The sequence below is a fragment of the Aythya ferina genome, assembly GCF_964211825.1.
Source record: "Aythya ferina genome assembly, chromosome: 7".
Classification (NCBI taxonomy): Eukaryota; Metazoa; Chordata; class Aves; order Anseriformes; family Anatidae; genus Aythya; species Aythya ferina.
Genome location: NC_140302.1, coordinates 15,281,185 through 15,305,738, shown reverse-complemented (window position 1 = coordinate 15,305,738; position 24,554 = coordinate 15,281,185). Strand labels below are relative to the sequence as shown.

Sequence of the window (24,554 nt, the reverse complement as noted above, 5' to 3'; positions counted from 1 at the left end):
CTGCATCTGTCTGCCATTTTTTGAATCCTGTTCAAAATCTCCTGTTCCAATCCTGATCCATGTCCTCACATACTCCTGCAGGAAAAATACTGAGTTAGGTTGAAGTCTGAAATTACTATCTTCTGCAAATGTGAATCCTAGATCCTATAAATCTCCAGTTTATGAAAATCCATCATCCAAACACCTGGTACTAGAATGCCTTCAAAGTCTGGCTGCGAAGCCTCATCCTACTAACCTAAGCAATCTTATCAAGCTTCTGTTTTTCTAATGGACTCAGTGTGTCCAAACCTTTTAGCACCAGGAATCTTTTAATCCAATTTTGCTGTTTCACTTCATTTCTAAAAGCATGCTATCTGTTCTAAGGCTGACAGCAGTGAAACACAGCATTTCCAGGGATGGCTCTTATAGCAGAAAGGAACATGTTTTCACATTTCTCCAATGTTGAGCTTGTTTCAACGTTGAGTTTTTTCCCCACATCACAATTGGTGCCCACAAATTTGGAACAGTTTGCTCAGGGGTAAGTGACTTAAGAAAACAAAAGCTGATAAAGCAGCCATCATGATTTATCAGGAAACACTCAGCTAACTGCACCTGAATTGCAACAGTGGCAGAAAATGTAAGGGATAGAGAGATTGGTTCATTCAATAAATTGCAGCTTGTCCATACATTGTGTCAGAAATCAGTTCCTATATGATTTAATAACTGGGGGAGGAATACACTGCTCCATTAGTTCAAAGACCATTAGCAGTAAGGGGTGGCTGGTGGCTTCCCCATAGGACATGCAAGTGTTGCTCATATTCTGACTGCTATAAACTGTATGAGGGAGGATGGTGGCTCAGGTAGTGAGTGGTGTGCCAGGGAGCAGGAAAAAAAAAAAAAAGAATAAATAAATCTGCATGAGGGGATGGATCTTCCCCTCCTTTTACCAAGAAGTACATTAAGCATGTACCTGGTAGCGATGTCAATTGAGCTCAAAGCTTCAAAATACCTATGGTGCAGCAAAGCAAACTTGCTACAAGATGAGTGCACAAGGAAGTAATAGAGGCGTGGAGAGAATGGTAGCTTCTTAAGGTCATTGGGGATTGTGAAATGAAAGGACAAGGCAATTCTACTATGTGGTCTAAGTGAACTGTTTAGATTCTCAATAAAACATTTGGCTGCCACCTGGCCCTGAGAATGCTGACTCTAATGTTGTCAAAAGCACCAAAAGAGCTGCTTGGCATTGAGATTGACGACTGGTTCCAGGCCTTGCTTGTATCTAAGCCCACCCAGACTCACAGATTAAGTCTTCATGTGACCTCTCACTGGACTAACACCAGTAAGCTTTCTCAGAACTCAAATTCGAAGTGGGACCTAAAGCCTGGACTATTGGATTAAAAGGGAGTGAGTGCATACTTTTTCTAGAAAGTGTTTGAAAAGACTGCAGCCCTCCTTCATTTCTGAAAAATGGGATTCCAAGCCCAAGCTTCATACTCAAGGCTGTGAGTTTTAAATGGAAGATACTGAATTCAAGGTCTGGGAAGATATCTTCCTAAATTACAAACAGGAATGTGAAGTCAGAAGACAGTCTTCTCTGAATTCCCTGTGGGCAAGCTCAGTTGGCTCCTTGTTCAGGATGCTGGTTGTAAGCACACGTTTTTTGTTGCTTATCTCTCTCCAAGCACCTATGAGCAGACACTGTAGCAAATATCAGAACGCAAGATTTCTGTGAGGCCAGGTCTGTCCTGCTGAGTGCTTCTGTGCTCACTCACCTTTCCAGGACAAACAGAGGGAGCTTTACTCCTTTGAGCTGTGACTTTAGCTCTTAGCATTGGTAGTGCAATAGAAAGCAAGTGACCTTGGTTATAAATGACAATCAGAATTGCTCTGCGTGCATGCACATGGTTTCTACCACCAGATAAACAGAGATAAACATGTGGTAGCTATTTTAATTAATCACACCCTAGGGGCTTTGCCTATTGGTTTCTAAGATGAGAAGTGCACAAGATGCAGTGCTGTGAAAAAATTCCATCAAATGAACCCTTACCAAAAACATGTCTGAGAAAAACTGCAATTTCCTTATTAGAATCACATGTCAGCACCTTGCCAGCTACACTTTTGAATGCTCTTCAGCAGTTTTTTTGCACTTGCCCACAAACATTGCACATAAACCCATCGACAGGGTGACTCACATCATTATTCTGTGTCAAACCTTTCTGCAAAAAGGCTGTGGTGGAGTCACTTGATGCTGTGTTTGCTTATGCCCTGAAGGCCTCCAGGCAATCCCCAAATCAGCTGGGTTCATGTTACCAGGGATAAGTGAGCCGGCACTTGGACTGCGTGCCTGCACGATTGTGACTTCTTTTCAGTCATAAAGTGATTTCCCAATTTATGAGGAAATTATACATTGCTCACCAAATTTAGGAAGCAGATCATATTGCAGTCAATATTTTACAGGTGCTCTGTGGCCAATTTTGGTTGTGACTAATGTAGAGGTTCCCTTTTGCTTTGGTTCATCCTAGCTGGGATATTCGCAGTAAGCAGCGGTTGTATTTGTTTGGCAGCTAACCTTGTTAGAAATGGGAGTAAATACTTATTATTTCCAGGACAGGTTATTGCCCAGGAGAGAAATACCTCTTTCCTCTTTTTCTCCTCCTTATGCTTTGCAGCCTTAAAGTTTGGATTGCTGCCTTGTGCAGAGAAGTTCCTCAAAGAGGTAAGAAAGTGGAAAATACTAAGAGGTTCAAAGAAGAAACAGTTTCTGGACAGCACATCCAGAGATGTTCTGTTTCAAAACATTGAGGCCGGTCTTATTGACGAAACTCTGGGGGACTTTGAAAGCTGAAGAACACTTCTGGACTCATAAATTGGAGCTCAGCAGGTGGCTGTGATTTCATAAAGTTAAAAGTCTTCTTTGGAAAAGCTTTTTTTTTTTTTTGCAGTTCCTGTTTGGGTTTGAGGTAGAATATGGTCTGATACGAGAACCTATTTATATCTATTCAGAGCTAGAATAAATTGCACAACTTGTTTCTTTTGCCTGGTGTTCATGCCAGCATCCACAGTGGTCATCAGCATGTGTGTTTTTATGCAGTTTTATTTGTGCATTCCAGCCATCTTGTATAGATATTAGGCTGCCATGTGAGCTCTTAAGGCCTTTCGGAGAAAAGGAAAAACATCACAGGGATGGAGTAGGTGCTCACCTTCAAGCTGGGAACCCACTCAGCACTGGAGTGGCTCAGGACATGAGAATGCTGGAAGAGGGTGAAATTCATATCAATAAAGTCTCCGCTGGAATAGCTACCACCTGCTTGAAACCCCTGTCAGTGTTCTGGAGCCACTTCAGGTTACTGCCTATAATGTCAGTAAAGGCATCCCAGTAAAGACAGTTAAATCCTCCATCAGATTAGGTTTCTATACATTTCCCTTGGTGACATTGAGAGAATTTGAAGAGAAACCTGACAGACCTGGTATACTGGCACAAAATATGACTGTAATCTTTCCAGTGCTTCCAAAGCAAGCCTTATCTTTGAAAACGAATTACTGTGTGTGTCTGTGACTCAGGGGTGGCTCTGCAAGCACCCTGAGTCCTGTGCAGAATGAAAAAGCCACCTTTTCTCCCTTTTCCCATTACGGAGATTTACTTCTGTTGTGAAGCCAGAACCCTGCAACCTATGTAGGAACAGAAGTCCAAATTACTGAAGTTATTTTGATAACGGTACTGTGTCTCGGGCAGACTTTGAGGATGCCTGTATCAGGTATGTAAGGTTTCCAGAGAATTTTTGGATTACTGGATATTTCCTAAAGCCCTAAGTCCATTTTCCTTGTGCTCTTTAAAATGAGGCAGCTTTTGATGACACCAGAATAGGAAATCAGTATTTCCCCCAAAACATATCTTTTATAAGCGTGGACACAGTTCCTCTGTGTCAGTGTCCTCATGTCCATTTATAACCATATTTTGCATCCTGCATTTTCCTGTTTCTTTATTTCGTTGTTTTATTTATTTATTTATTTACTAAGGGGTGGAAACCATCAATGGAGCAGAAGGAAACTTTGCTGTGCCAGCTAACCAACTAGGCTGGTGTAGCATAAGGTGCAGGAAAGAAGTGGATGTGGCTTGTTGTGACTGATTAAAAGGGGCAAGGAAGGAGCATGGGGAACAATGAGTGCATGCTGTGTGGAGTGTGCATAGTCCTGAAAAGTGAGAGAGTGAAATGCTGCTGAAATATTGATAGGGCGGATAGGCTCTGGAATGATTGACGGCATGTGCGTGTGTCTTGGCAAGTTTAATTGGATTTGTTGGCACAGAGGGTAGAAGAATGTGGTGCATTTCCTTTTATGGGTTTCTTTCTTTCAATCTCTTCTTTTCTTTCCTATAGAATTGACGTTCAATGCATATCCTTTTCATCGTCCGCATAGAAAACCTGGTCTCTGTTCCTCTCAATTTTAAGGTTGAGGGAGCTGCGTAGAGGGGATGAAAAGAGATGTAAAACAAGTTTCATTACATTTTATTTACTACTTGTCTTCACTTTTACTAGGTGTGAGTATTCACTGAAGAGTGATAATTTGGAGGGGAAAAAGAGGACACAATGGAATAGTGGCTAAATGAATCCCAGTGTTATGATGCCAATCATATCAGGAAATCTGCCTCAAGGACTTGTTATCTGTGTGCTCTACTTGAGCATTCCTGTGTTTCTCTTTTTGGCTTATCCTCAGTAGCCAGATTACTTTTATCTTGCCATACAATTTGGACCTAGGACATCAGGCACAAAGGTGTTAGATTATACCAAAGTGGTGAAATCCAGATCTTCCAAAATACTGACAAGCCCTATGCCTATTAAGTTTCCTAGCTTCCATTGAAACAAATGGATTTCTGTGTGCAGCCTCCTGAGTTGCTCTGATGATCTAAGCCTAAATTCTCAACAAGTTGTCAGCCACGGTGTTCCTGGGCTTTCTCCTCCAAGGCTAGGTATTTCAGAGTTGCACTCTCCTTTCTACCTTTTTTTTTTTTTTTTTTTTTTGTGTGTGTGTGTGTGAGTGTCCTGTGCTTTTAACCAGAAGCATAGAACCATCTCTTTTCTCCCCAGGTCTTATTTCTGCTCTATCTTGTGTAAATCAGGAGTTCTAGTAAGCAGAAAGCCACTCTGGATTTCTGATTCCTGCAAAAAGCTTTTTGTTTTGCTTAATTTTTAATAAAACTACTTTCCTCTGTTGTTTGTGTGATACACTGGACTTACTGTTGGTGAAAAGTCCCAGCATGGGAACTATGTGGATAGCATCTGTAAAAGTTTTTCTGGCTCTGCTGGTTTTTCGTGGTGGAGCCCTGACCAGGAGGAACACACATCAAGTACAGGGAAGGTAGTTTGGTGCCCCAGTTCTTAGACTTTCACTGTTACACAGGTTAAAAACCAATCTAGTTATTTCACACAGCAATGTGTACCTGGAGTGGACATCGTGTTTGCTGTCGCAGATGAACTTCTTTAGATCCATCTTCAAAACAGACAAGTTTGTCTCCAGTTACAAGGTGCTCACTCCTCTGACCTTTGATTTCTGTTCAGGTCTTACAGGTCCAAGAGCTGATCACAAAGATGACAGCTTCGAAGATGTCTCAGAGAGAACCCCAAACTCTGTTCTTGGGCTCAGTGGGAAAGATGTCTGTCTTCTGAGGAGGTGAGTGAAAAAACAGAGAATTGAGAAGATTTTTTTTTATGCAGGGAAGATTGAGAACTGCTGATTGAGGACACTGTTACATCAAAGGGTAGAAATTTTCACTTGCTCCTGCTCTGAGTTCAGCTTCAATCACTAGCTGTGGTAATCCCTTTTCAAATTTGTAAGCTTTCCAGGTCCTCAGGCACATATATTTGAGCCATTGGTGTCCCGCCTCTTCCTTTCTTTTTGCTTTACACTGCCCCACAATCAAACTTAAGTCTGTGAAAAGTGGTGAGTAGGAAAGTATGGGGAGGGAGAACTTAATGACATGTTCAGTCATCTCTGAAGAGACGAAGCCAAACATGTCTCCAGTAGCAGAATATTTTGGGAGCAGTTTGTTTTCAAATAGCAAGCTTAATGTAATAATGTCATTACACTTCTCTAAATTCAAGGATGTGCTTTCACTGAAACACAATGGAATCTAAGCTATCAGTCAGATACCTCATTTTCACTGAAGTAACAGCCAGTTTCACTGGCAGAAGTATTTCTGAATGGTCTTCGCTTACCTAAGGCTGCTTTTGGCTTGAGATAAATGTATCTTCTTGAGACTGACTGATTATAAGACTTATTGGGGGAAAAAAGGCAGAGTATAGGAGAAAATAGATAGTCTGGTTATTAGTTCGTTTTGTTTTTATATTATTATTATTTTATTATTATATTATTTATATGTGCACTAAATCCAATATTTCAGAAAACACTGATGCAAGAAATCAAGGGTCACTTTTCTGCTGTGGATGTTGTACCTCCTTTCTTACAAAAAACCTGAATTTCAGGAAAAAAGCAACGGAGATAGGATTAATGAAGAATCAACTGATGCCTTCATTACTCTGCTAATGAACCACCTTCCATCTACTACTTGCTGTGAATCTGCTCCCATTGCCCCAGATCTTAACTCTATGGTCAGTTCTCTTTAATCTTAGCACCCTCTGCTGTGGACATCTATAATAACATCTCATTTAATTATTACTAGCGTATAAATTGTGTATTCCTTTTTGTACCAAAGGATCTACAAATCAAACACAGCTTGTGTCAATGGAGCTGTATCTGATATGAAAAATGTGTTCTATTCCTTGACTTGCTGTGGAAGATAGCTTTTTTCCAAGTGTTTGCTAAAGAAGAAACATGCAGAATACAGGCAAGGAGATCTTAAAATACTCTGTATAAGAGAGAGGCCTCAACTGAAACCTAGTCTTTGCAGAAGAGGGCTGTAGGCATGCAAATGTTTATAGAGTCCAGAGATCACCTCAGGTTGCACAGGCTAATTAAAAAAAAAAAAAAAAAAAAAAAAAAAAAGTTGATATTTGCTACGTCCTGTTCCTGTGGAACATGCACTGATTGTATCACTTCTGTCTTTGGTGTCAGATTTTCTATGTGAATATGGGCATGTAGCTTAAAATTGGTTAATTGGTTTTGTTAGCTCTCCTGATCCAGAGATTCTCTCTTGCAAGCACTCTCCATGGATAGTTCTTCAGGTCAAGTCCTCACTTGAGTCAGCAGTATTTCAATAAATTTTATATATATATATATATATATATATATATATATATATATATATATATATATATTTCATATACCAGTTTGAAAATATCAAAATAGGAAGTGATGAGTTAGTATATGCATTTGCCTAATTTATAAAAAGGATTTTGCAGAGATTATGCTTTAAAACCAAACTTTGTTATTGCATCTTTCCAGTAACTGGTTCTGTTTTTGAATCTCTCTGAGACAGAAGAGGAGTAGATATGCATTTCAGCAGAGATACAGCCTGTAAAATGAAGGAAAAAAACATTCCTCCTAGGTGAGCTATAGTAACTTCTTCCACACCTGTTTACAGACAGAAAAAAATCTCCTTTTCCTTATTAATGAAGGTTCTTGCCCTAGCCCCTCAGATGAGAACTCAGTTTCAAGTGATCCTTTCCTCTCTAAGAAGCCTTCTTCTTACATTTAGACCCTTTCTCCAATGCCTGTCAGACTTGAAGTCTAACAAGATGGCTGTACCTCCAGAGATGCTTTTGAGAATAGCAATAATTTCAGATACCCCACATAGGCAGTTTGTGCTTTCAGTGTCTTCCTTTAAATGCTTAAGTAATTGTTACAACCCCCCCACACACCATGTTTTCTATTTTGTCTTTTAGAAAGCAGAATGTGTAATAGCAATAACCATATGAATCAGTCATTTCCCTTCTCACTCCTCCAACTCCATCTGCTGATCACTCATATGAGAGCTCTAACAGCAGAGCTGCTTCTGAGGATTGTTGAAGACGTGGAGCAGTGAAAGCCTTCTTGTCAAGCATCCAAGAGCAAATAGCATCAGAGATGAGATTTTGAATACATTAGTAATAATACTGTATTGATCTCAAAACACTTTACAAACATTAACTAATTAAGCTTTAAAACACTGAAATAAGTTTGCATTAATAAAGACCATTTAGCAAATGAAGAAGTGGAGGTAAACAAAGGGTAAGTGAAGTGACCAGTATCAAGTGGTGAATGAAGGTCAAAGAAAGAAACCTGGTATCTAATTGTTCTGCATTTCACATGATCTCATTGAGAAAACTTTTGCAGTGAAAGTTGCAGCCATTTCAAATTAAATATTCTAAGGCATTTTGTAAAAAGCTTGAGCATTTCTTACAAGAATCGAGATGGTACAAAAGCTTACAAAACTAATAAATGCTTTCAGCTCTCAGGTCCAGCTTTGACTGAGAAGGGACCATTTCTGAAAGCAGAGGGGGCAGCAGTGGCCTTGTACTGAGCCTTTTTCTCATTGCTTTTCTCTGGTGGTACTAGCTGGATAGAAAACTGCTTTGACCTGCAAAATGGGAATTCACGTGGGCTTGACTCTGATGTCATGTGTCTATCCCACCCTTCCTATGGGAGGAATAAAGCCTTCTCAAGGGATTGGTCTGCTCCAGTCATCCCAGCCAGTCTATGGAGCCTGGGGGGCTGTTACAGAGTGGAACGGCTTAGAGTCAGTGGAGCAACCCTGGCTTAAAATCAATGTAACAAGGTGGAGAATCAGGCACACAGTGAGTGAATCATGCAGAGCAGTGTTGACCCAAACAGAGGATGACGGCTTAGAACAGGTTCCTCAGAGACATTAAGTTATCCTTGGAAAGGCAGGTCTCAAAGCCAAGGTTTATACTTTCTTAATGGGTTTCATTAGGAAGAAAGGAAAGGAACTGGAAAAAAATGTGTAGCTTAAAAGGGAATGACTGCAGTGCGGTCAAAAATTTGTTCCATTTTTCAATAAAAGAAGCCAATCCTGCCTTGAAATTCATGTCCCTTCAAAGTTCAAGGAGGCCTGTATTGTTGGCCTGCTCAGTCAGAATGCTCCAGCCACTTATTGTATGTGGATTGCACTCCAGGGACTGACTGAAAAAATATGATTTAGTGAAAGCTTGTACCCAAAACACATCATTGGCCTCTGATCTCTGAACATTTAAATATTTCAAGCTTACAAGCGGACGCTGTCACGAGGACAGACCCTGATCCCTAGCTGATTCTAGAACATCTGTTGAGGCATTTACCAAGTTAATAGATTAGCTATGAGAATCAGGCAGGTGTTTTTCACCAAAGCCAGAAAACATCAAAATCAGATTGCCCTCCAAGTCTTTCAGCACAGGCAATCGAGTTAGAATGACTCATAGAGTCTAACAGATAATAAAACACACATAACATTTGCTTTAAGGTACAGGTGGGGATATTTTGTACTGTGCTTAGGAGAAAGAAAAACTAACTCTATTTGGGAATAGAGTAATTGAATACAGATGGGAGGAGGCAAATGAAAGAATTTAGCAAATATCTCAGTGGAATAGCTAATGGGAACGAGACAGAATAGGAAATTAAAAATTATTCGAAGCAGATGGACCATTCTTTGAGTTTTTTAAAATTTATTAGGGCTGCGAAAAAAATGTGTCTGTTTATTTTCCACGGCCATGAAATTAATGACTTGGTGAGTTGTGCTTGTGCAATTTTATGACTGCCATGTCATTTGTCATAATTTGGGTGCTGTTTGATATGGATTTATGAATATTTCCTCCCCCCCAACATGATTTATGGGTGTTGGTCATATGTGAATTAGACTGTCACCTTTAGTATGAAAAAGTACAAATGACAGATTATAAAAAAAAAAAAAGTGCTCCAGTCCTAAGTGCTGGAAAGGGGAGTTCAGAGTCCCCTCCTCTGCTTTTTCACTGGTAGTTTTTGTTTAGAGCTGACAATTAAACGTTTGGACTTGAGTCAAGCATGGGTGAATATTGAGAGGGGCTTGAATAGTTCTGAACTTGTCTGAACTTCACCTGCGAATTCAGCTTGAGACCTCCTTTCCTTGTACCATGCACTGAAAAAAAAAAAATATATATATATATATATATATATTACCATAGGAACAACTGATTTACTGTATAGGAACAAATTGGCTTGGCAAATTTGCTATCTTGCTTCTAGGTTAACTCTGGTTGAAGCTTCGCTGAAAAGTGCAAGTAATCTCACACAATCTGTCCAGTTTTGTAGCACTGCATACTTGAAGGAATGAAGTTAAAAGACATACCAAACCACCAGGATGTCTGCAATAATATCTCAGGTTTAGACCAAAGTACCAACTTTATACTAGCTGTTACCACTTCTGCCAAAACTATTAGTATATGCCATTTGTTTTGTAGCATGTAGCTACGGTACAAACCAGTTTAGGGCAGGAGAAGCACAGTTGCTCTTGGATTGAAGCAGTCTGAGTTCAAGCATATAACTGAGGAATGTAAGTATCTGATCACCCGATGGTCCTCTGTCGATGTTGGGAAAGTGATGTGCACCTCCAGAGGGCAGTTCAGCCCACGTGTCTCCATCTGTTGACTGTGTAGACAGACTTAAAACAGTACCCCCTTCCTTAGCTCCCCAGTTTGGTGTAGAAAGTCATGTGGGAGGAATTAGCGCCCAGCATGGGATATAGCTTTAAAAAGAAGAAACAATACACCTTGCATGACAACAAAACATTGCTGATCGTCTTTCATGCTGAGCTAGCAACTGTTGCCTTCACAGGGGATATGACTAGTTCATTCTACAGTTTTTAGACAATCATATGCTGTAGCCCATTTTCTGTGATCCAGACAAGATTGTTTCTCTAGTGGGAGGCTGATAGTTCTTAGCAAGTATCTCTGCCCTTGTAGGGAATGAATGGATTACTTTGCAATCACAGTGAGATACCAAGGCAGTCTTTGCAGTTCTGGATAGCACCTATTACTGCTGAGGGTAATTGATCTTTTCTATAGATGATCAAGCAAGAACCTGCATTAGCAAACCACTGTCATGTCTGCTGTTGTGAGGGCAGCTAAAACACTTTGCTGTGGTGATTTTCAGCTTTACAGAATTGAAATTTGCAAAAATAATCCAGGATCACCTGTACTTAATTCAAGAATGAGGTCCAGTGACCTTAGCTGAAACATCAGGAAACCTTCACAGCTATTGGAGAAAGTTCATCAGCTGCGGTACGTTGATATATCTCAAATATGTCATTGCTTGAGGCATTGAAACTTGTTTCTTATAATTTTGGTAGCACATCAATAAATCAATTCCTAGGCTCATAAATTACTTTTGTTATGCAAAAGTAGCTGGTTAAGTTGTCTGGCAGTTCTAAAACTAAATATGTATATATTACTGTAATTTTGAGTTGATCTGAGGTGATTTTTTTTCAGAATCCTGAAAACTGACCAAATTTATTTCAGTCAAAAATCTTTAGATGAAAATGAAATGCCGTTCTTGTGATTTACTTGATTTTTTTTTTTTTTCACTCCAAAAATATTTCCAAACTAGCTCCTTTTGATTTCTTTAGAAATCTCTTTTTAAAAATACCAAACATCATTTCAGTCCTTTTTCAAAGATTTTAGATTTTGTTTTCTCTAGGGAAATGAGTAAGTGAAAATAAAGCAAATTTATAGTACCTTTAGTTTCACCAAATCTGCGTTTATCCCTTGTAATTTTTTTTTTGGTCAAAATATTGAGCCTGCATTAGTTCCTAGTTCCTTTTTTATTTTTACTTTTACTTTTCACTTGCTGAATGGATTGACTTGCAAGTTTTAGATTATGCTTTGCCATTTTTTGAAATTGGTGAATTAAATATGTAATCCTTTTCAATAAAAACAATTATACTCGGTTTAGGGGTGGAGAAAGGGGAGAGTATCTGCTGTTGGATAAGAGTAGTGTTCTCATTGAGCTTAGATCAAAGCTGTTTTGACTGTATCTGGCATTTAAAAGGCCAACCTGCTCATACCCTGTTACCATAAAGAAATTTGCCAGGAAGGCAGGTGTCTAACTATACAGGCAATCAGATTACAGAGCAAAGTAATCATGATTTCCGATTGTGAGCATAGCTTGCCACATTAGCACATGTACTTTGGAAGAGAGGGAGAAGTAATCAGAGAAAGATAAGGACAAGGGTGGAGATCATTTGAGACAGTCCTGTTCTAACAAGCTAGTAAATTTTATGTGGATTTTATTAAAGGATTTCATTTCCTTTACATAAAAAAGGTCAAAGCTATCTGAAAATGAGAAAATCCTTGAGTTTGCTTTCATTTGTTTTTAAGAGTTACTGAAACGTAGCAATGTGTTTCTTGGGAGGCACCATTTGCACATAGATGTCTGTAACCGAGCAAGTCACAGCTGCAGAGTTTCTTTAAGGCATGCATGCTTGGCTTTGACATGCTCAGATTTATGGTGAGATTTAAGTTCTTGTACCAATGGTGATGTTTCCTGAATGGTTTTCATCCAGATGGTCTTCGAGAGGATAAGTTTAACAAGATTTATTCACTGAGAAGGGGCAATGTGAATTAAAATTACAAGGGGTACTGTATATACACTATTTCTTTCCCACTCACTGCCTCATGAAACGTACAAAATCTTCTCTCTCCATTCCCCAAAAAGAAGTCAAATGGAGTTGCTTCTTTCAGAGTATAGTTCCCCTTTGACCAGATTAGAGCTTTGGCAAACAAGTGTGATGGATTATTGTTGGGGTGGGAGAAGGGGTTGCTACCATAAGCACCTACCCTGCCACTTTACCAGGGGCTTTCACCCCACTAGCAGAGGCAGCATATGCAAGCAAATGCCAGTTTATCAGCTGTCATAGTTTGCAGGCCATTGGCAGTTAAAAATACTGGCTGTGAGCTGTATAGATGAGGGCTGGACCACGTTGCTTTCTAATGGCTCTGTTTCAGCTTCTGGAGAGGGACTGCTGCAGACAGATGGGAGAGGTAACCTCTTAAACCATTACCACTAAATCCAGCATGACCTTTCTGATTCAACTCCAAGTCGTCAGTCTTTGAGAGCTGTTAGGACTAACAGCAATGTTTGGGGTTCCGAGGCCGTATCTTCAATGGCTTGTAGGCACAGTTAAAGTCAGCAGAGTACCGGTGATTTATGCAAGCTGAGAATTTAAGCACAGTAATTCACGTTGTGATTGCTGAACCTAGATTTCCTGGAAAATATGAGTTATTTTTCATATGAAGGAACTGATTTTTATGTTACGTTGTAGGTTTCTATAAGGATGTTGACACAGTGAAACAATTAGGCTCTTGCTTAATTGCTAAAGTTAGTGTCTTTGTCAAAGAAAACTAAAAGGTATCACTTCCATGCTTAAAGTTACATGCTTTGTACATGTTTGGTGGACAGAGTCAGAAGATTTGTCATTTTCTGGGGTGGTCTTTTAAAAAGTATGATTAATTAAATCACTATGTGCAATTTTTGTTATTATTTGCTTATTCAAGGGCTTAAAAAATAAGATGGTTGGCACTAGAAGATCAAAGCCTTTTATCCATTTGTTTTGTATCTCACTTGCAGGCTAGTTTTGTTTGCTTGTTTTCCTCCCATATCAAGTGTATCTCAACTGTTAATAATTTAGCTCCTTTAGCAGGACCATCACATATTAGTTTGAACATCTTTGAATCAGGCTAAAACTCCAGTGACAGAAGGAAAAAGCTTGTCCTAGAAGAGCATATACTGAAAGATTGCACTGCCACCAGCATGTCGCTTTTAGAAGTCTGGGCATGTTAAAGGTATTTATTTATTTATTTATTTATTTTTACTTTGCTACCTTCTGTTATTTGGAGAAATATCTTTCATGCATTGCCTGCTGACAATTAAGCTTTAACAGACAAGATTTTCACAATCAATGACTGGTTTGAGATCTTTCTGTTTCTGAGTTGTTAATCTGTGATATTTTTGTTTTCACGAGGTAGCTACTCAGCATTTCATAAAATCATCTGCACTTTACACTACTGCAGTTTAATCAGCCTCAAGTGTAGGTACTGAAAATCACCAATTACTTTTGAAAACTTGGGCCAGATGATCAACACCTTTTTACAAGAATGAAAAATAGCAAGTGAAAAGACTTTGTGATTGTTCTTTATGGCAAAGAATGGACAGTCTGAATAAATTGTAGAAGGGTTAATCATTGTAATGAAATAGACCTCATTGTGTTGTTGCAAGTTAAAAATATGCCTCTTGCCGCCGGGCTTGCATTAATATTGTTTGAGAGGAGTAGCATCAATGTACTGTAATAGACTTTTATTAATAGGCTAGCACAGTCATCAGTCTCTGGGTTGGTGTGATGGCTGAATACAGTGAACACGAGCATCTTGACAAGCCAGTAACAAAATCTATCTATCATTTTCAGTATGAAGATGCTGCGATAATTATGTTTACAGTGGTAATAAAATATGGATAAATAAAGTGTTGAAACCCATGGAAATTTCAGGTCCACAGTGAATACCCTATGAAATATAAAAGAGCATCACCATAAATTCACCTAGCTGTATAGATTGAAATCATTATTCTCTTGACCTATCTTGCTATTTTTAGAATAAATTTCATGTATTTTTTATTCAGCATTGTTCAATGATAAAACCACTTCAAGGCTAAAGACCTAGGTTGCATTCCTTGCTTGCTCTAGACGTGCAAGGATGTTTGGTGCCCTTCCTGTTGATAGTGCTGATGACCTCAGAACAGCCATGCAGTGGCATATTATAATGCTGGTGTTAACAGTACCAGTCACTTTTTCATTCCAGTATCAGCCATATAAAGAATGGGGCATGTTCTGCTCCCTTTCATGCTTCTCTGTGTGGGCGGTTGACTCCATTTATTTCAGTAGAATTACTCTAAGTTTATGGTAAAAGGAAAAACAAACTTCCTGGTCTAGTGGCTTGTGGTGTCAATGAGTCAAAGTCTCCTTGCCTGAGAAATGATTTGTCATGTGATTGCTGGGAAGAAAAAGGCCCTGACTTTTTCTGCCCTATAGCCATGCCCCTGGCAGGACAAAGAAGCCTTATGTAGTTGAGAATATATTGCATTTACATCGTTTCACTTTCTTTACAATGGCAGGTTAATCTACACTTTAGCATAAGGAAGAATGTGACCCATTCTAGGTCACCATTCAACCCGACACTAAACAGCATCTGATTTTTTTTTTTTATTACTATTTTTTTTAAACTTCCTAAGAAAGGTGCTAGTTTGATAGTCTGTAATACTGATGTCTTTGTGCTCATCCATGGCACAGCCCTGCTCATGCAGCAGCAGAGAAGGCGCCTTCTGCCAATGTGCCTCCACCCTGGCCTGTAGTGGAGGAGAGGTAACTCTGCTTCCCATGCTTCATTTAATTCTTGGCTCTGTCTGCTGAGAATGGCAACGGAGTTGCCAGTTGTGGCATGCACATTTATTGCTGGGATGTGAGCCAGAACCACCAATCCATTTTGCATAGACGCTGAACAGCAATGGTAAATACTTCTTGTTCATTACTAACCCAAGCCGGATTTGAACTGAAGGTTTGGAGGTGAAAGACTCTGTCTCCCATTCCTTAATCCCCTTAACATTTCAGTCTGCCTTATAAAACTTTTTAGAAACAAATCTAAACCTTGTGTATTAAATGAAATCCAGGAGAGAAAAGAAAATTCAGGGTGAAGCTTGAGTCTGTTTTCTTCTTCAGCAAGCTTCTTTGCTAGTAGTGACCCTGGAAAATTGTTCTCTGATTATTCTCTTGAGAGATTACTCTAATTTTTTTGCTGCTGTAGATGGCCATATGATCAATTGTCATCAGTCAGTGCTTGATGATGGGTCATTACTTACTAGTGCATACTTGGGGAAAAAAACACATGCGACTTCCATTAGGAGGCAGAGTGCACCTACATCAAATATGAAGTGTACAGTAAGTTCTCATTAATAATGTTTCAAGACTGTCTTCCTAAAGTTCTTAGTACAGAAGCTGCCTTCACAGTGGAAGAATTGAAACTAAGACAGATTTGCAGTTTACAGTCAGGAAAATGATTTTCCCCATAAGTAAAAACTGAATTTTTATGTGAGTATTTCAATAACAGAAATTGCATTCAGAAATGTAGAGATCATTCTCTTCCGTTCTTCGCTTCATCACCCCCTAACTTCAGAGAGTTTTTGCATTTTAATTAATTCATTTAATTAAATGAAGTTATAGCAAGTGTAAATGTTCCCTTCTTGTTCCATTTTGAAGTTAACAGTTAATGTATGACACCATGGAAAATGCTACCTTCTTATGGGTACTGTATTGGTCAGGAAATCTGATTGTCTTCAAGAATGTAGAGAATTATTTTAGTGATTTAAAAAAAAAACAAACGTATTTTTAATCATCATAGCAGCAATTCAAATCAAACAGACCTTCAACTGAATAAACAACTGAGAATTAAACAATGTAAAGCAAGCACAGTCCTGCTATGCAAGTCTTTTAGAAGGAATTCTGCAAGGACAGCCTCTTTCCTATAAAGGTCAAGATCATTTCTGTCTGAATTATATGGGTTTTCTTTTGGGCTCTCAAAGTGAAATCTGGTAGACTAAGGGGAATAAAATCAGAAAGAGGTAAAATTGGAAGATATAGGATTTTTTTGGTCCCTGTATATGGAAGGCATTGGAATATGTAGAGATAGGATTGGATGAAATTCTGTACAACCTAGTTGCATCGCTGTGTGTTCCATCTGGAGCATACTGCTGTAAATAAATATATCCATTTGTATGTCTAAAAACTGAGATGCTCTGTGAGTAGGATTGGTTTCCATGCTTCCTCTCCACTCCCCTCCCCTAAGTCTGTGTGTGGAAGACCTCTTAAGAAAAAGCCTGAGGGGAAGCAAGGAAAAAGGCAAGTTCATCTTATCACCTAGTGCTGGTTGATACCTTCTGCATAAGCTCCCATAAGGGGCATTGGTGTTAAATCACAAGTTCTTACACAACAAGTAACTGACTGTGACTTTTCTTTTTTTATTTAATGTGACACTCCATGTAAAAATGTACAGATTACTGGAATGACTACATTTAAAATGGCTATCAGACCACTTATTTTTAGTCACTACTAAGTCAGCATTGAAGTTCTTTAGACATAGTAGGGAGCTCATCCCTCATGTTGTCCGCATTTGTGCAGGCAGGACCAAGCTACAGTGTAGAGAGAAGCCTGCTATTCACAAGCTTTAAACTAGCTAGCTTGGTTGACGTAAATTGTTAAGCTGTGACAGCGAGTCCTCACCCAAGATCCTTTTGAAGGCTGTACTGCTCTCAGTATTTGAGTTGGTTCATTTAGGCTGCTCCGGGTATGTTTCCACCTCTGGATTACAGTGGAAGTTACTGCAGTGAATCACAACTGCAAACAGTTTGCTGAAGCATTTATCAGCTGAGCTTTGGCCTGCTTCCTGATCACAAATTGGCCCTGGATGGCTATGTGTAATAAGCTATTTAACACTGGAATGTACTTTCTGGACAAGTTTTGGGAAAATATCTCTTTGGGACAGACCCTGGTCTCTGCACCTTCCAGCTTAAAGCACTATGCTCACTCATATGTTCTTCTTATGTTGTATGGTTTTAGATGGGGAATTTTATAGAGGAAGTTGGAGCCACAATCTAGTTGAAATGTAGGGGAGAGTTCTGTACCTCCTTACCTTATGTTTATTATAGAACTGTAGGTAAAAGCCCTTTGCAAATTGCTCAGTTTGTAGTCATTTAAGGCTACATAAATGCCAGGGGGAGTTAGCAAGAATTCTCCAGATGGTCAGAGCCGATGTCCGCTGAAAGTCAATAGGATTGAGGCTCTTTTTTTGTCCCCTCCAGTCACTACGTTGATTCTTTGGACACTGGCATGTATCTGTAAATCTCATTCCCTGGTATTCATGAAAGCCCTACCTTTAGCTGGTGTGCTTCTACTACAAATTAACATCGCCACCCCATCGCCTAGTTCCAACTAAAGCAAAACTGAGGTGTTACCAATGTGTATCCCTCTCTGGCACCATCTAGTGACTCCAGAACTGGGCTTCCAACCACTGCTCCGTTCCCATTGGAAAACAAGATGTGTTTTCCTTTGGCAATAGCTTAAAATTCAGTTCAGTGCAGATGTTGCTCTCATGAAATTAACTCACCTTAGAGCAATGGTTGCAAAGTCTTTTGGGAGAAAGCTTTGTAGTATGGCTCTTGTACTAACAGTTTAGATTCGTAATTCAAGGTGCAAAAGTGCCAAAGCACATAAAAAATAATGTGAAGATCTTGTTATAGATATTTTGTTACAGTAAGAATCAAGCATGAGTATGTGTGTGTGTGTCTGTGTCTGTTTTAAGACTGTCAGAGTCTTTGAGCATCTTTTCTAGTCCTAATAAAATAGCTGAGAATGAAATGAGCATACTTAAATTATAGAATGATTCAGGGCATCATGTTGTTAATAATGTAGAGAAATTAGATATAAAAGCTTTTACTCAAGCATACCCTAAAGCAAATTTAAGTAGAGCACACAGCTATGATGCTGATTGTTTTCACAGGTGTTGGCACCATATGAATTAAATGAAGAAAAAAAATGGTGAAACATTTATGACTCATTAGAATTATGTGGTTTTCTATCCTGTCCTAACAACTGAAAAAAGGTGTAATTTACATTTGCAGCCAAATGGCGTGAAGTAACATTATACTTTACCAACATGAAAAGAGGAGACTTCCAGATGACTACTATTCTGAACTTCTCTGGTTCTCAAATCCTGGATTTTCAGTTTTTCATGTGGACTTTTGAGAGCTAAAATTATTGCTCCATTAAAAAAAAAAAAAAAAAAAAAAAAAGGAATAGGATAACTTTGAATCTATAGAACATGTGGTTTCAAGGAGCTAAGTGTCATTCACTATATATAACACCTTTACAATCAGAATATTTCCCCTTTTCATCAAAGAATACACTTGATAGATTCAAAGAGAGACACATCTGTGTTGGCTTTTTGATAAATAAGTCTGCATCCTCCTTTTCTTCTCTTCTTTTCAGAGTTTAATTTTTTTTTTTCTATCAGAATTGTTTTGTTGTAGATTTTAAATATTTACATGAAGGAGGTCTCCTGACAGGCTGATCTATAGCAGGAAAGCAACAAATAAACAAATCCATGTCTACAGTATTTTAGATTCTGGTTTCCTGAGCTGCTAAGTGTTTATTTTCCTATTGTAAAAACCTGCATTGAAATACATTCAAAATGGAGTTCACATGGCAGCTTTCATGCAACATCTAATGTTTTAACAAAGTCATAATATAAGCCTCAGCTTCCCATACACTGCATAGTTGGCTAAGAAAGAAAGCAGCTGATTTATCAGAGCCTCTGTGCTGTAGATGAGTCTTCAGAAAAAGAACATGTCGTACTTTGCAACTGAGACTTTTTTGCAAACACCTAATAAACCAGAAAAAGAAAGTTTTACTGGGCTTCGTGAGCACATTTTTCTCCTCTCACCAGAGCACCAAACTCAGTTGGTAATCCTACATTCATTTATTTCATCCTCCCCTGAAATTTCTCATAGCACAAACTCAGTCAATTCTGGCTGGCTAATTTGCATCTCATGGCCTGCAGTATCTCTTTAGGAGGTGAACTATTAAAAATACATTAGCCTGGTGTAGATGGTAATGGGCCAAATGCTGCTGGTTTTGAAGGCAATCTGGGAAGCCTCATGCTCTCTCTGACTTGATAGCTGTGTAAGTAAGTTGTTTGTTTTTGCTGTCCTTGGACTTTAAAAGTTCTAGCAGCAGATGTAGGTGAGGTGATTGTTCTTCTGAAAATCTGGATTGAGAAAATGCACTTCTCTTCCTTTCCAAGCTTGCACTAATCTTTAACGTTACCCTTATTTCTGTTCTGCCAGAACTGTGTCCTATTAGCATCCAAAAATGTTACACATAACTTTGGCTTGCTTACAGAAGATGATCCAACCACTAACATTTGCCTTCTGTAGCTGAACGCTGAAAGAAAAAATAATCCACATTTGAAATGTGAGACTTTGCTGCTGTCAGTTTCTGGAACTGATTATTAGGGCTGTGATTTTTATCTACTCACTTGTACAGTAATTAAAAGCAATTCCCTCATCAGTTATCATCCTGCAAAGCCAGCTTTTAAGCAGTGCTTGATGTACAGTTTATTAACCTAAGCCCACGTTGAAGGAAAGGTGACATAGTTTAAAAAGTAAGAATGAACACATCTGCTCAGAAACAAAGAGCTGAATGCAAAATAGATACTTACTGTTAAACTGGCAAAATGGCTATGTGATTTTAATTGGCAGAGTAGGAGTAATCACCTGGCTTGGGCTGGGTATACACCTTCATTCTGTCCACTCCCATATGTCTTTTTTACATGGATTATTTTCTGTAGATGTATCCTGTCATGATGGAATAGTTGGTTAAAGACTTGAGCAGGAAATCAGGGATTCAATTACTGTGGCTTGCTGAAGAGGAAGTGCTATTCAGCTGCCTGACAACTAGTGCCACACCTTCTAGCAGGTATTGATGAGCACAAATGCCTATCAGTGTCAGTTCTGAAATCAGGATGTTTAATGTTACCTGAATACTGGGCCTCTAGCCACCAGTGTTGTAGCTGAAGACATCTTGATTGTGGGAAAGAGGTGTCAAATAACAGGCAATTAAATGTTATGATACTTAACTGTGATGACTCTTCTGGGTGGGTGCTAGAGACAAAACATTAGGCTGAATGGAGACAAACTTTAAGTGAACTATGGATATGTTATGTTGGTCATTTCTTGGCTACTGAGAACAGGGTGGAAATGCCCCCGCCAAAACAAGTGTAGGATGTTCAGTACTTTTTAATGTAATGCATGAACCTGGCACAGTCCTTTAAGGAAATGCTACTGTAAATGTTATCTTGTGAGAATGCTCAAAGTTTAGGAAATACAGGCCCTTAAAGAATAAGATTGAAAGTGGAACACAGGTCTCTGAAGTACAACATGCCTGCAGAGCATCTAAAACACTGATGTGGAGGTGCTTGAGAAAGGGGGATAAAAACAACTCTGGTGCAAATATGCAGAGGGAGGCAAAAAAATACTGTCTTTGCTCTTTCAGATGGAGCTGCTCAAAGCAGTCCAAAAGAACAGCAGGGTGTCTGACGGGCAGTAAAGTGATTTGCAACCAATAGCCCGCAAGAGAGCAAGGAGTAAGTGCCACAGGACCTTGTGCCCAACTCCAGCCCCACTAGGAAGTGAATGAAGAACTGCATGGATCTTGTTTTAAATGGAACTGAACGGTAATCCCAGGAGATTTAAGTGCTGAGATCATGCAATGGATACATATTTCACACCTGGGGATAGAGACATGCCTGAGATGAGCCAGGAAATGTATCTACAGGCCAGGCATGAATACCCAGTTGAAAGCATACATGGAACAGTGAAAGCTGTGTAAAGAATATAGTGATTGACAAGAAACGCCTCATGAAATCCCAGCCCAGCCCTGGAAAAGGTCAGAATAGACTTGTTTCTAATGAAAGAAACTTTATGGCCACCGTAGATTACTAACCCAGTTTCTGGCAGATGCACAGACAAGAATGGTGATCAGAAAATGGAAGGCACAGGTTTCGAGATATGATACTCACTGGGACCAAGTGAGAGGGTCCTAGTACCTCTCATTTAGGATTCTGAATACTTCAGTACATTTAAAAACTTCTGCGTAATAAGATTTATGTCCCTTTAAATACAAAACAGAATAGGAAGATGATATCTGTCTTAAAGGCAACCAAACAAAAGGTGGCAATGTTAGAGAGATAAGAAGAGGGGTTGTCCTGTTTGGTGTGAACCTTATAAATGCTAAATATTTCCATGGTTTAGATAGTGACATATATTCAGAGTCTAAGAAAGTATGTCTTCTGAAGCTTGGAGCAAAAATGATTTTTTTTTTTTTCTTTACAGCTATTGGGAAACCAAACACAAAGAACCTAAAACCCAGAAGCTACTGTATGCAGGCAGGTGTATATGAAATTTACTCTGAAGTTACTATGAAAGATAAGAGCACCAAAAAAAGTCATTGGGTACAGGACGTGAGAGGAGTAAAACAAGCAGGAATAGTGAAACCTGAGAGACTACGCTGTGACTAGAATCAAAGATAGCAGCAAGTGATCATAGTCTGTTAGACTAACGTGCCCAACACAAAAAGGATGTGAAGTCTGTGATGAGCACAGAAGATCAGTACAACCGATCCTCTCAAGGGCCCTCAATAATGACCAAAATCAGGGAAGTTAAGCAGTATGGAAAGAACTTGGTTGCTTCATCGTTGGCATCCAGTGTTGTTTTAGCTATTACAACATAGCCTGTCTGGCATCCTTTTGCCACCTCGGTGGAGTGTCAATCTGCTTTAGGTCCTGCGTCATACCTGCTATTCCTGTACATATGTCTTGGATACCTTAAGGTCTCTCAAATGGCACTGGGCACTGAGCATGAGCAGAGAAATCCTGTCACTTGCCTTATGAAGCATCATGCTCTTGAAGGGCCACAACAGTGTGGTAATGGCTACAGACCAGTGTGGCAGCACTGAGTAAGCTGAAGAAATCTTTAAATGGGTAAGTCTGTGCAATAATTATCTTCAGCTTTGGCTTTTCAAGGCCAGCTGTGGGCCCAGTCCTGCAACTTCTTACTCTGGCCAAGAGTGAATCTCCTGTGGGGAGCTGTAATTCCCAGAGCAGATGGAAGCTGTCAGGTTCGCAGTCAGAAGTGATGGAAAGGGATAGTGTATAACAGCTCCCTCTGGACAGGAGAGATTGGGGGAGACAGGTGGGTCTCTCCAGCCAAAGAGAGGATATCAGAGATAAGGATGCTTTAGAAAGGTGGTTTAACAGGCAATGAGGTGTCTATGTAAAATACCCAGAGGAGAAAGCAATTAAAAGAACTGTAGTTGATTAAAAAAAAAAAAAAAAAAAAAAAAGACTTGAAGAAAATAGAGTTAGTCTGAGAATGAGCTTAATCAACAAGGTGCCCTTGAAGTTTATCAGACCACCTAGAGGTGCAATATCCTAGACAAGCAACAAGTTCTGAGAAATACCCTTCATCTAATCTTTTTTTTATTATTATTATTTTTCCCTACCCTAGAAAGACTGAAGTGTTTTGGTTTGGTTGGAAAACTGAACTAGCTTGCCAGAGGGAAAGCGAAGGAAACCAGAACATTTTCCCAAAGAGAAGGTAAGGCCCAGCCACACCTTCCAACATCAAATCTTTAATCATGTACCTGCCTGCATAGCAGCGGCAATATTCAGTGTTTCTGTAACATCATTCATGCAAGCATTTCAAAGCACTTCATAAGCACTAATTAATCAAACCTCACAAACACTCAGCAAGCAGCAACTTTGCCCACCAATGAAGTGTAATCACTTCTAAAATGGAATATGATGGCAGTTTGATATCGCATAACGTGACGCAACAGGTCAAGGCAAGTAGAGCAGGAGCAATTGAGGGCACTTGGGAAGTACCCATCCTCAAACAGTTTTGCAGATACAGTGCTTCTTTTACGTTAGATATGCTTTGTTGGAGGTATTAGCTAAAAATATTTCTTGTGAAAAAGCAGTTTTTGCATTTCAACCAAAAGAACAATTTAAAATATGTTTTTAAATTCCTAGTAGAGTTCTTTATGCTAAAGGCAAATATCTGCACTTTGTAGGGACAATCCATCAGAATACTCTGCTGTCATTGTTGTTTCCATCTCACTAGCCATTGGTACTTCAGTCCTAGACATGAAATAAAATACTCCTTGATGCCCAGGCTTTGCCAACAGCAGCTTCTTGGAGGAAGAAGGAGACTGCAAGCTCTAGCTTCAGTTCTGCTAAATTTTCAGGGACCACCTGGCACTGTTTCTTTTAGTACTTTACCCCTGGATGTCTCTTAAAGCCCTGATCCCCAGCCACAAACCCTGCTCCAGTGCAGAAGCCATAGGATCTAAATATGGGCCTTCTCTTGGCTCAGTTAAAGCTGTCAAGCATTCCAGTTTCTCCGATGGGAGAAAGAGTGGGGCAGCCTAGTTTCTTTATATTTCTGCCAATCCAGTCTTGAGGGGTGGACTAATTCAGATGTGTGTATGTTGCTAATATTTTGATTGCATGTCTTCCCGATTAAACATATGCTGAGGAACGTTGGCCTTTTCCTGTCTATAGGCAAAACATCCCTGTAGTTTAGGTCTCCTGTCCCATCACTTCTCATCTTCTTTAGAAGCAAATGGGACATGGATTTTATTTTATTTTTTTTGACATCACACAATAAAATTATATTTTCCTTGTGTAAAACAATGTGCAAACCATTAAGTAGAATAATGAAATGCTGGAAGTTAAAACAATAAGCTTGGATGATTTAAACCTTGCTACATTTTAAAGGAGCAATATGTTTGCAAGAATGAATTGGTCTTTTGGGCTGAATAAATAGTACAGATATCCAGCCCTCTTTGGAAAGAACAAGTAATACCTAGGAACATAATTTAAACCAGTGTTGTAATTAGCTGGTCATTTCACGTTACTAGAGCTTTGGTCTTGTTGTTTGGCTTTACAAATGACCCATATAGTCATCTTTTAATTATATATGATACTTTAAAAACAAAAAAAAAAAAAAAAAATACC

The 24,554-nt window shown here is 39.2% G+C and overlaps 1 protein-coding gene across 4 annotated transcripts in view; it reads left to right on the top strand.

The window, feature by feature from the left end:
* LOC311439621 (uncharacterized protein) overlaps positions 1 to 24,554 on the top strand; it is a 196,740-nt gene that overhangs the window by 143,425 nt on the left and 28,761 nt on the right. Inside the window, exons 2-5 of one of the 4 annotated variants that reach the window (XR_014694857.1) lie at positions 5,535 to 5,646; positions 21,032 to 21,424; positions 21,871 to 21,923; positions 23,048 to 23,133. Coding sequence is in view for 1 of the 4 variants with exons in the window: in XM_084525540.1 (XP_084381666.1) it covers positions 5,535 to 5,646; positions 7,412 to 7,480; positions 7,818 to 7,833 (197 nt within the window). In the remaining 3 variants the exon portion in view is untranslated. Of the gene's footprint in view, positions 1 to 5,534; positions 5,647 to 6,376; positions 6,585 to 7,377; positions 7,481 to 7,817; positions 8,192 to 21,031; positions 21,425 to 21,870; positions 21,924 to 23,047; positions 23,134 to 24,554 lie in introns of those variants that run through there. The other 3 variants (XR_014694858.1, XR_014694859.1, XM_084525540.1) reach the window with 3 other exon arrangements.